General features: G+C 34.8%; 1 protein-coding gene across 1 annotated transcript in view; it reads right to left on the minus strand.

Moving 5' to 3' along the window:
* The window catches only part of RAB11FIP2 (RAB11 family interacting protein 2), a 43833-nt gene that overhangs the window by 5500 nt on the left and 25535 nt on the right, over positions 1 to 12798 (minus strand). Inside the window, exon 5 of the mRNA XM_030569847.1 lies at positions 3183 to 3228. Within this exon, the coding sequence (XP_030425707.1) occupies positions 3183 to 3228 (46 nt within the window). The remainder of the gene's footprint in view (positions 1 to 3182; positions 3229 to 12798) is intronic.

A 12798-nucleotide genomic window follows, 5' to 3' on the forward strand; every position in this document is an offset into this window, starting at 1 on the left:
ATAATTAGTTTATCTAGTTCAGAGACTGGGACATTTAAAGATATAAAACATTTGATTAAGTAAAATAATCTAACCTCTCAAATCCTGAACCTTTCAGTTGAATATAAGGTGAAATAATTCTTGCTTACGAGATAATTTTTGTTTACATTTGAATCTTCTCATTAAAAATGATAAATCAGGCACAATCAGCAAGCATACTGAGCAGTAGATATATACAGAAGTAGCCTGCTTCACTCCTTTTCATTTCAGCACAGCTCAATATTTACACATTGCATCCATCTCATCATTAAAATATGCAGGTGGCCAAAGTTTTCAAGTAAGGCTAATTAAAAGTGATGGTGTATTGCAAATCATTTGGAATGCTACAAGTTAACCAACCTCTCTCCATCAATTGTTTTCTATTAGTAACTCTTGGCACTATTAAACATTTTAGGATTTCTGACTGATTCTGTAAGACTGAATTTCAGCTAAACATCAGTATTTAGTCATTAACAGTTAATTTGCTATCATCAATTTATGACACTAAAAAATCATCTATCATAGCAGATAATTTCTTCCACTTCATAAAAATACCTAAATTGGGTGAAACTTACAAATCATTTAGTACCACATTTCCAATAATAGGTACAGAATAGAAAGCATTTCCAATTCTTGGTCGTTCATGTATCTTGCACATTTTCTTCCACTCTGAGGAAGGAAATGTTTCTGTTTACAGTACTAATACTTCATACATATCAGAAAAAAAAATTACTAAAGCTTCCATGTTTAAAAATAAAGGGCTCGCTCAATTTTATATTTGGAAAACACCTAGATCCAGTATGCAACAATGTTTTTAACTATTAAATATTGTTTCCCAGAATGTTCTGTGTAATATGTATGTTTTAAGAAGCAGATATACAAGAAAATTCCAGCTAAAGAAAATTAAAGATTCAACTATATATCAGTATGTTTTAATACTTAAGGAAAGGACAATGCCAATAGTATGGGGATAAAAACTAAAATGTGAGTTAAGTTTCCATTTGAACATTTAGGTAACACAGCATGTTAAAGGATTAAGGAATAATCTAATTTTTACTTTTCAAAAAATTTGCTACTAAAGCTTTACTATGGCATAATTATCTTTTAAAATCTTTTGCTAAAATTTAAATTTTATACAGCAAAATATTTAAAGAAGGGTTGCCCTGGTAACCAAATGTATTGGGGTACAAACTGACATCCACAGCAACTGAAGGAGAGCTACAGAGATAACATAAAGGCTTGGCATTCTCTGATCATCTCCCTATTGTTCTAATGAGGAATTTTGCTCTGGGAATATCATCTCAGCTGCTTTCACATCTTTTGTCCTACATGCTTCATCTCCCTTTCAGTTCTTAATTAGGTCTTAAAGAGCTCACGCTGCCCTTTCAACTGGCTACTGCTCCTGTTTAAACATTGCTTTCAGAGACAGGTGTTGGCACCAGAGTAGAAGATATACAAACTTAATTGCTAAACACTACATCCAAGGGAAGAAAAAAATGTAACTTGGTGGAGGCCTATTATTGCAGAATCTAATATAAATTACTTCAAATATCTTAACAATTATCATGAACGTTAAAATTTTTCAAATAGTTTCATTCAAAAACTAAAGGGTATAAAGATTGTGTCTTCTTTTAATTATATCTTGCATTAAATGAACACCACCTCAGAATCCTGCAACTGACATTTAGGATAGTTGGTATTTCAAAGAGACATCACAACATCAAGGATTTCTTTTATTACCTTTAAATTCAAATAATTCACATTATATTTCTTAAAAGAATTCTAACGATGCTTTTGCCAACAATAAATTACATGATTTGGGGTAGTACATTTACAAGCACATAGAAACTGTAATTAAGGTTACTTTACAGACAATAGCTGCCAAGTTAAATCAATTTTTTGATGTTGCTTTTTACCAGAGATTAAGTAATTGTCTGGTAGAATTTAGTTTACTATCTGATCAAAGGCAGCCTTCATACATTCTGACATCTCCCACCAGATTCTTACATTATGAAAACTTGGGCATTTATTGTGAAACATCAAAAGTTATTGCAAGTCATTTACATACTACAGTAAAATACAAACAGTATAAAGTCCTATCTGTCTATGCAACTTATTTTTTTTAAGAGGGAAAATAAACTCACTTTTAAAGATCTGATCTCCTTATAAAATAAATTCTAGCAAGATTATATTTTCTTTTATACAAAGAAATTGCATAGTAAATCCGGAATGTTTTTCTTTGTTCTCTCTTAGTACACACTATATTTTTGCTATTTCTAGGGCCGAACAACCATTCCAAAGAATAACTTCAAGTCTCTTTATTACAAGGCCTTATTCCTGTTCTTCATTTTTTATTTCTATTTCTAACCATATTTACACATTTTCCTTGATTTGCATTCTGATTAGTCCACTAAAAACTGTCCTCCATAAAGAATCATAGACTTTACAGATGGAAACGACCTGTTAGGTCATCTAGTCCTGGAGTTCTCAAACCTCATTGCATCGCGACCCCCTTCTCCCAACAAAAATTACCAGGGGACTGAAGCCTGAGCCCACCCAAGTGGCGGCGTGGAATAGGGGGTAAGCAAAGCTAAAGCCCAAGAGCTTCAGCCCCAAGGAGGGGGCCTGTAACCTTAGCCCCGCCATTCTGCGTTGAAGCTCTCAGGCTTCGGCTTCTGCCCTAGGCCCAAGCAAGTCTGAGCCAGCGCTGGCGATTCCATTAAAATGGGGTCATGACCCACTTTTGGGTCCCAACCCACAGTTTGAGAACCACTGATCTAGTCAATCTAGTCCATCCCCTGCCAATGCAGGATTGTTTGCCAGCCAACACATTTCAGTGCTTTGACCAAACTTATTTTAAAATGGCTGAAGCAAAAGGTGTCTCACTACTTCCCTTGGGAAGATCTATTCTACACTATAACTTCAGCAGTTATTCCATATACTCTGCAAATTGGGTCTCTAAGTCTCTTTTCAGTTCCTTTGAATTAATCCAGTCTCCGACCAGGAAAGAGAGACTTTCGTTAAGAATTACTGGATAAAACAAGCAGGAAAGGTTTTAAAATTTTCATAGTAGAAGTTAAAAACAAACAAACCATGTTTGGTTAGTCTATTTCAGTCACCAAGTAGGTGGAGAATTGATAGTTCTCCATTACGCTGTCACTCACCCTTTTTTTCCTGAAGTCTTCAATGCTTGCAGAATTCATAGTAAAACTAGGGGAATAACAAAAAACAAAATATTATAGGTATGTACTCATCAACAAAAAACACCATTGTGTACCTAACGTCAACATTACTAAAACAGCTTATCTGAAATGTGGAAACATTCACGTAATTTCTTGATTTCAAAAACATTTAAGACAGACACAAAATCAAAGATAATTTTCATAAAACAATATGTAAGCAATGTTTCTAAAACCTGTAAATAGATTAAAATCATGATATTATAATTATACTGACCATTAAACACAGAAATGAAGGATTTGGGAAGATGGTTGCAAATGGTAATTCAACAATTTGCTCTGCAGTAGTATACAAAATGCATTTTTTGGAACTTCATAATTTTAGATCAAGTTAAAACTCACATTTGCATTTTTTGAAATCATGTTTTCTACTCTAAACATACATGAAATTGCTATAATTTTTCATTGGAAAATAGAAAAAAGCCTTTTAAAAATTATTGTTTTATTTTGGTTTTGGTAAGTGATTCAACTGTTCAACTGACAGCCCTGGAAATTCTGGTTCTCTATGGACACAGATCAAGTAAACTTCATATAATGAAAGTCACAGTTTGCAAATACTACACCGTCATTATGCTTCAACTCTGACCTGAGAAAGATCATCTCTATAGCTGAGAGGCTAATACAATTTTCGATGTCCACTTTGTCATACATCTCCAGACTGAAATTGTCATTACAAAGGGACCTATTAGTGCCAGTTTTTCTGGTGTATTTTTATTGGAGATCTGCTTTTCAGAAACTCAGCTGAAACCACTAGCTCATTTCATAGGTCGAAAAAACCATCTCAGATTAATAATGCTTACTCTCTACTAGATCTAACATGGGGCAATTTTTTTTGTCCTTCCAGTTTTACGCTACTTGTCTAGCTTTTCTTCTTCTCCTCTCAACACTATTGCTGCTACTAGTTTTATTCTGATCCGATTCTTTTAGCTCCTCACCCCCCTTGCTCAATTTTCCAAAATCCCCATTAGTAAACTTCCCACAAAACTTCTTCCAGCTCAATGCTTTCATTTAGCACATACCCCAAACTCCTCTACTCCCAGAAGCAGTCATAGACAAGTATTTTTTGAGATCCAACAGTGTACACACATTTAGAATGCTTTGGTTACAATGTATTAATCAAAATTAAGTAAGTATTTAACATAGGACAGTATGTAGTGCATTTATATGTTTTTATATGGATCAAACTAAAGAACAAGGTACAAATATAAACAGCAACTTGCTTTAAAAGAAGCATAAGAAGATCAATAAATAACCACTCAAACCTATTAAATTATTCACATATAAAAACATAGCTATTTTAAAATTTTCCCAAATTAACTAAAACAAGAGATTGCTGATATGGATAACACTAAAGTTGCCGTTGTCAAAGTGGCAGGCATGTATGTATATAATTTTCTGAATATATTTTAATTTTCAAAACCAATGCATCTGTGTCCTTTTATACTTGTTAAAAATGATTACTGAAATAACATTTACTCTCTGGAAAAGGGGTTCCGATTCTGGATTATAGTAATAAATTATATTTATTTGACAGCATTATTTTCAATCCCTATATTATATATCACAAAATCTACTATTTGGTATGACTATAAGGGTTATATATAACCCAGGAGCACACATGTACTCTAAGTTGCTGAGGCTGAAACTTGCAGGCAGAGTTTTTGCAAAAGGACTCTTCTCAATGCTTGCTTGCATGTAACCTGTATCAAACCATTCTGATCAATTCAAAACCTTCTTGGCTCATGAGTAATGAATTCACCTTTAATTTTTAAAAGGAATAAGAAAAAAAAATCTCAGTAGCCTAGTACTCATGAATACATTAAACAAGCTGGTGCATGAAGAAGGAAAATTAAATTTGGTAATGAAACATTTCAATATCAGGCTACTGAAAGGCTATTACAAGCATCTGAAAGAACAATTTTAAAGTTATGAAAACACAGTACAGCATTTTTAGTTTTAATGTAAAAAATTAACCTAAAATAATTAATGGCTATTTTGTTGCTGTCCATTCCTTCCTTTGCTAAACCTATAAACCTTTGATCATATATGTAGCTGATATGGAAGAGTGGAATAGGCATATTTTATATATAGGCTTGGAAGGATTAGATTTTTACTGGTAAATGTTGGTAAATGTCAATTTCACAATACACACATAGTGGAAGAAGTATTCTATCTACAGTAACAGAAATTCACAGACAAAGAAAGAAAAAATGCTGCTTGAAAACTTGAGTTTGATTAAAATTTACTTCTTCAACTTTTTGAATCTCAACATAGACTGTCATTAAATAATTATTATCTATTGCCCTCCTCCCATAATTTCCTGCAATGGTGAAAATTAAAATGGATACAAAATGAAAAAAATGTTTAAAAAGTGATAATACATCCAAATTATAAAAAACAACAACATTGGATTCTCCCAAGCCTATTTATGTAGCAAGTATTTTGCAATTATACAGCAAAAGGAAAGTTTGGTCTTTGGTTTCTACTGAAGTCCAGTGAACCAACTGCAATATTTAGAATATTACAGAAAGACTGGATTACATGAACAGTCACAATTGTGAGGGAAAAGGTGTCTGAGAAATCAAGTTCTAGTTAATTTCTATTATACCTGTTTGTACAGTGATTTGAGGCATTCTGTCCTGTTCACTAGAGAACAGTTTTGAATGAGGGGCCTCTTTCATCAGGTATTGTCTACAAATCTAAAGGCAGGAACCCTCCCACAAGGTCTGCCTTTTAGTCTCACACTGATGTGTCAAACACATGATGAACTTACTCATTCATGGGTGCCTTTTGTGATCTGTTCTGAGGACAAAAAAAATGAGTTAACTGAACTGGATCAAATTAGCTTGGTGAAAACCAAGAATGTCTTTATTTAACGAAGTGTGGCGTTAATTTGGGATACCTTTCTTTTGGGACTGTTTCCTCATGTCAGACAAGATACAGAATACTACAATGACTGCTCAACTGAGTTTCTGAGAGGTTAAGGAAAGCAAGATCTTTTATAGCACTGAACAACTTAAACGTTCCTGTGAAACAAGTTCTGAGATACTCTTCCATAATAGTAGATAAAGAAGAATGGGTAACAGTCACTGTACATGAAATCTGTATTTTGAAATTAGAAATGTAAACTATTGGGACTTTTTTAAAACTGAAAAATGTGCACACTTACTATGACACTGCGGGCATCTTAATTCCATCTATAAAATTAGCAAATGTTATGTTTGGTACGCAGTTAGCTGCAATTGCACACAAATAGGATTACAAATGAAACACACACTATTCAAGTTTTAAAACATAAGTGGGAAATATTCTCCTTCTGAATGAAGCAGGAAGAAACAGGTGCTCTGAAACCTTGTAATTTTTTTTTTTAAAAAAATGACAAGGTCTAACTAACTAACCGTGGGAGCGCCACAGTCTCACTGAGCCTAGCATGGTTTCCTGCCAGCTCTTCCAACTTGAGGTGAGCCTGAGCAGTTCCAGACTCTCTCAGCTGTACTCATAACTCACTGACTGAGAACCCAAAATATCCCAAAATTGCAAATACAGGTTTTTCTGCATGTGTTGTGTATTTGAAGTTACTGGGCTCTTTTTGTTTCTCTTGTTTCATAATGCCACACCCTTAACTTTAATTTATTAACGTATTTGACTATAATTACTTAAAAAGAAACAAAATGACATACTTCTTTACACTATATATAAAACCTGTATTGACCATAAGCCTTTCCATCTCTTCAGGAAAATTTTCCTTAACTACACAAGGCCATTTGGATTTTTTAATTGCAGTCACTGATGTAACCAATGCAACATGTTTGTATAAATATGTATATCTGACTGACGAAAGAACAAAGTATATCAGTTTTGCTGTTCTTCTAATGGTAGCAGTACACAACATAGCCAAAATAGTTAAGGTCCTATCCTTATTTTTCCCAGGCTTTGATAAATTGGCAGTGAAGTTTTTCTGTGGAAACATGACAAAAATATGTTCACAGCTTGGAAGCATTTTTCTGTTTGTTTTTAAAGTGTGGTTCCACTGTCAAAAGTGACTGTAAAAATTAGCATTGTGGTATTTTATATTTATTGTTTCTCATTTACTTCAAAACTAAATTTGCTCAGTTTACAAGACAAAAGATGTGTCTTTTCTAATTAAACAACTCTGCCAACTCATCTTGGGACCCAAAAGTCAAATTTTTTTTTTCTGACTCACACGTCACAACTGTATTGTGCGTATGCACGGTTACTATTTCACACAGTGCATTTTGTACGTATTGGCTATTAGAAAGGCATTCCGCTGCTCACATTCAAAGTAAAAATCAATTTTAATAGGACTATTGCGCATGATCTGAACGTAAATTATCTATTAAGTTTAGTAGGAATAGTATGGAAAGTGTAATTTAAAATTGCCATTATAATCCAAAATGACTAAGATATTAAAATAAGCTTCATTAAGATGACACTGGGCCCAAAGACGCCTAAGAAAAAGAAAGAGATAATTGGTAGATCAGCTGACTTCTGCTGCTACTAAACACTGCTTATTTATTCCTTCTGTTCTTTTTTAGCACCTTGATCCATGTAGCTCCTTTAACTCCAGTCCTGTGTGGTAAAACAACCTTCATCTATTCTTTCAAATCCCTCCCGTGTAATACATTACTCCTATGAAGTGTTTTCAATGATAATTCACCCAATAATCTGCCACAAACATGTTATCTCCAACTTAAGACCCAGTCTACACTTAAGTTTTTCTGGCATACTTATGTTAGTAAGGGATGATTTTTTAAAAATTAGCTTAATTATGCCAGTAAAAGCTCTAGTGTAGACACAGTTATACTAGAATAAGGTGCTTTATATCAGTAATGCCCTTATTGTGCTTCGTTAACCAGAATAAGATATACCAGCATAAATATTTTTTATACTGGTATAATGGCATCTTCACTAGGATTTGTTGCGTTTTTTTGCTACTTCAAGTAAGTATGTCAGCATAGTTAAAGTGGAAAAGCTTTTAACTGTAGACAAGGCTTTAGTATGTGTGTGTCAGAAGGGCGTTATTCCAATTATTTTTTTTATGGGATTATTTATGAAAGTAAAGTTAGGCTATGTCTACACTGCACTTTTGTTGCTAAAACTTTTGTTGGTTGAGGTGCGGAAAAAAGAAAAAAAACCCACACACGCCAACCAACAAAAGTTTTACTGATGAAAAGCGCTGGTGAGGACAGCACTTTGTGGGCAAGAGATGCTCTCCCGCCAACAAAGCTACCACCCCTTGTTGGGGGTGGTTTTATTTTGTTGGCAGGAGAGCTCTCTCCTGCCGACAAAGAGCAGTTACACCGCATACCTTACAGCAGCGCGGCTGTAGTGGCACAGCTGTGCCGCTGTAAGATACGCAGTGTAGATACAACCTTAGACACATACGTAAGTGTTTGCAGGATTAGTATCTTAGACCGTAAGAACTCTGAGGCAGTGACCACATTTTTCTTTATGAATGTATAATGCAAAGCATTCTGATGACACTCAAATGAGAAAAAATGATCAAGTGTTTTTTCCTACGGGTGAGAGATCACAATTAATACAAGGGGAAAAGTACAAAATATTGTTAAAACACAATAAGGGCTTTGCTTCCATCATCAAAGCAACAAAATATTGTGATGTTTCAAATGGTTGTCACTGCCCTGAGCTATGCAAACTTTTGATGTAGAAGGACTTTCAGACAAGTCCTACATGCCACATGTACAGTATGTAGGCACGATGGTGAGAAACAGACACTTAATCCAAAGAACATTAAGGAAGCTCATCTAGCTTCTTGTTCCTATTTCGTCCATCATCCTAAAGGAATCAAGGCATTTCACACCCCTTCCCTGACTCCAGATTGCCAGAACCACACCTAACAACTGCACACACTGCCTGCAGCATGCTCACTTCCCAATTTTCAACTGCTAACCATATCGTCAAACTCTACATCCAGGTCCCATGCTGGCTTCCATGAATGTTTCATGCCTGGTCTCTCAATGCAAACACCCCTTTATCAGTTCTACTCTCCAGAAGAGGGATCATGACTTAGCACAAGGGAAGTAAATTATGTCAGCAGAACAGGCCAATGAGGAGAGCAAAATCAGCTGCCATGAAATGGGGCAGGAAGAGAAATATTCCAATCAAGAGACCTGTCTAACATCCAAATGCCAGAAACCCAAGCTCCCTCTTGAGCACAGAAAATTCTACCTAGCATAGTAATTAGCCAATTCTCCCATGTCACTCACCTGGGAATCAGCTAGCTTCCTAAGGGTTATATTATTTATATCTGTTATTTTTATCAGGTTAAATCAGACCCTTTATTTTACTGCAACTATTTTTTAGAATCTAAATTTTATTAAATAGTAAAACCTGTTTGAATTTCCTGGCTTTTATTACTTTGACTTCAACTTTAACTTATTTGAAGTCACAGCTGAAACTCCCCTTAAGTCCTGTCACAATGAAATAAAGTGACTAGAGAAAAAATGATATAAGCTAAGAAAGACAGACTTACCATAGTTATGATTTTATGGGTTGTCTTGGTTTGCATCACAACCATAAAAATATATTATTTTATACTTAATTTATCATGTGTGTATGATTTTTCCACCAGCTAAATACATTTATTTAATCCCAGTGATATAAAATACCTAATTTTCCTTCCAATACAGCCACCTGGAAAGAGTTTGGTAGTTGTACATTACTTGAATAGTCCTTTCTAAGTTGCTCTGATCAGTTTTATGATTGAGACTTATATTCTTGAAGATTTATGATGGTAAACAAATAAAACATTAGATGTATTGGCTGTTTAAATACTTGGTTTCTAAATATCTAGAGATTAAAGCAATGTTTTAAAAAACGGTTATACAACTAATTTAAAAATACTACAGCTGGAGCAGTTTACTTTAACACTAACAAGTATGTGGCAAACACTTCTAACATACTGTATGTAAATCATATTTCCCCCAAGGAACAAGAGGTTTTTAGATACTCATCGTTCACTCTTCAGATTAATTATACAATCACTACTGTATATAACTTTTCAGTATACGGTATGTATTTACATTAGTCTTTACTATTCAAAGTATTAAAATCTTCTTGATAATGTAATATTAACACAGCTCAGTGAGTGCTTTCATCATATGTTATACAATGCACATTTTACAGGTAATTTTCAAGTTACACCAATTTGTTTTTTTTACTTTACTTAACATGGGCATTTTTAAGTTGAAGTAGATCACTCCTACCCAAATTCTTTGGACTATAAAATGTTTCTTTACTCAGAAGTGATGCACCTTTTAGGTTTCTTACTAATAAAAAAATAAAAAAGAAGAAAAGAAAAAAAGAAAAAAGTTTCATGAACTTGAAATTAACTGTAAATTTATTTTCATAAAAATATACATGAATATAATCCTACTACCAACATACAGTAGGAGAAAAAAAGAAATAAATGCAGATGATATAGTTAATGACACTAACTTTCCTTCAAATATTACCTGCAATAGCAGGCTAGTAATGCAGACACCACTTCCTAGGGAGAATTACAGTGCAATATGGCACCTATAGAAGGATGAATTGGGCACATTATTGCAATCTACTTCCCAATGAGTTTCTGGTGAACAACATTTTGGGATTCACTGCTATATAAATTGTCCTGCCACAAAGCAATCATCCAGGGCCTTCTGGAATTTGTGTGACCCGCAAGGCTGCAAAAATACCACCAGGAATTTTTGTTGTTGCCATCCTTCTATTTTGTTAACATTTCTATGAATCTGCATGCTAAGGAGTTAAGAAACTCTGATTGTACAATAAACTATGCACGAGCAGACTCTTACATTCTTGCGGAGCTCCATTAAAGTCAGTGTGAGGCTCCCTGCAGATTCAAGGAGTCTTGTATACAGAGCTCATTGCAGAATTAGGGCCTTAGACCGTAAACTCTTCAAGGCAGGAACCTTTTCCTCATATTTGAAGAGCACTTACTATATTACTAATTTAGGGTATATCTACACAGGTGATGTTGAGTGCGGCAGCAGCAGCGCTTTAACATGGCTGTGTAATCAAGGCTCCAATGCTGGGACCACTTCCACGAGAGGAACAGCTACCAGCGCTGGAACCAGGACTGTCTACACACTGCCACTTTATAGTGCGGAAAAACTTGCATCACTCAGAAGTGTGTTTTTCACACCCCTGAGTGAAGAAAGTTTCAGTGCTGTAAGTGGCAGTATAGTCAAGGCTTAAGTGCTGTACCAATCATGTTACTAATGAAATTATATTTACATGGAAATTTTCATGCAGAGAATCCAAAGAACTTTGCAAAACTTAGACCACACGTCACCCTCTCAACGAGGGGTTAGACTAATTTTAAAGATTGGTGAACTGTGGAAAAGTGGTTGTGACTTGTCCTGAGTCACATAATAAATATTCTCCACAGATCGGATAACGGAACCTAATCCTTTGGTGTTCTAACCAATAAACCACAAATGTTCGCAGATATTGGACTTAATCTGATCCATTGTACTAAACGACTGTCAGCTGTTAAACTGAGTTTCTATCACAACTAACAGCCTGCCTATTCATGTATAAAAGAAAAGAGTGGCTGCTGAATAGAGGCAGAGAGAAAAACAAAATGTGGTGGAAGTGAAATATAGGTCAAGAACTTTTCTTAGTAACTTAGAAAACTTCAAACAAATACTTTTTAAGGATTAATATTAATGTAAACTGAAACAATACTTCTTTTAAAAGTATAATTTATGAGATTTGAAATTACATTTTTTCTTTTGAAAAAGCACAACCATGAAATATAATTATTTTATAACACCTTACTGGAGGTGGCTTTGTTATATTTACAAATAAAAGATAAAGGACATAATTTTCCACTGCTGTGTACCTTATGTAGCCATTTACATGTGTGCAAAGAAAATAAAAAGTGGGTGTAAAATGCCAATTGAGAATGGTAGTTTTACCCCACTTTGCACACGTGTAAATTGCAGCAGAAGTTACATGGCAGCGAAGAGTCAGTTCTACAGTGGGTTAAAGGCAGATCCAAGATGCATAATGGGGCTTTCTGACAGTGCTGAAAGAAGAACAAGTGTGGTATGCCATGCACAGGGGTCCTTCTGGGATAATGGCTTACACTGTCTCAGACCTGGTCTACAATAAAAAGTTAGGTCAAGCAAGCTATGTTACACCCCGAGCAATGTAGTTAAGCCAACCTAACCTTTGGGGTATACAACGTTAGGTTGAAGGAAAAATTCTGCTGACCTAGCTATCACCTCTTGGGAAGGCGGATTACCTATCCCAATGGGAGAACCCCTCTCCCTTTGGCATAAGTAGTGTCTATACTGAAGCAGTGCAGCAGTGCAGCTGCACTGCTGTAGTTTTTAAAGGTAGACAAGCCCTTCGAGGTAGTTTCAAATATAAGTACCTTGAAATAAGTTAACTTGCATTTTGAATACAACCACTAGATATAAGCAGCACTATCTCCAGATTACTACAGTATTAATCATGCAAGTGCAACAACTGAATAATTGCACAGAGATTA

The sequence above is a fragment of the Gopherus evgoodei genome, chromosome 7 (genome assembly GCF_007399415.2).
Source record: "Gopherus evgoodei ecotype Sinaloan lineage chromosome 7, rGopEvg1_v1.p, whole genome shotgun sequence".
Taxonomy (NCBI): domain Eukaryota; kingdom Metazoa; phylum Chordata; order Testudines; family Testudinidae; genus Gopherus; species Gopherus evgoodei.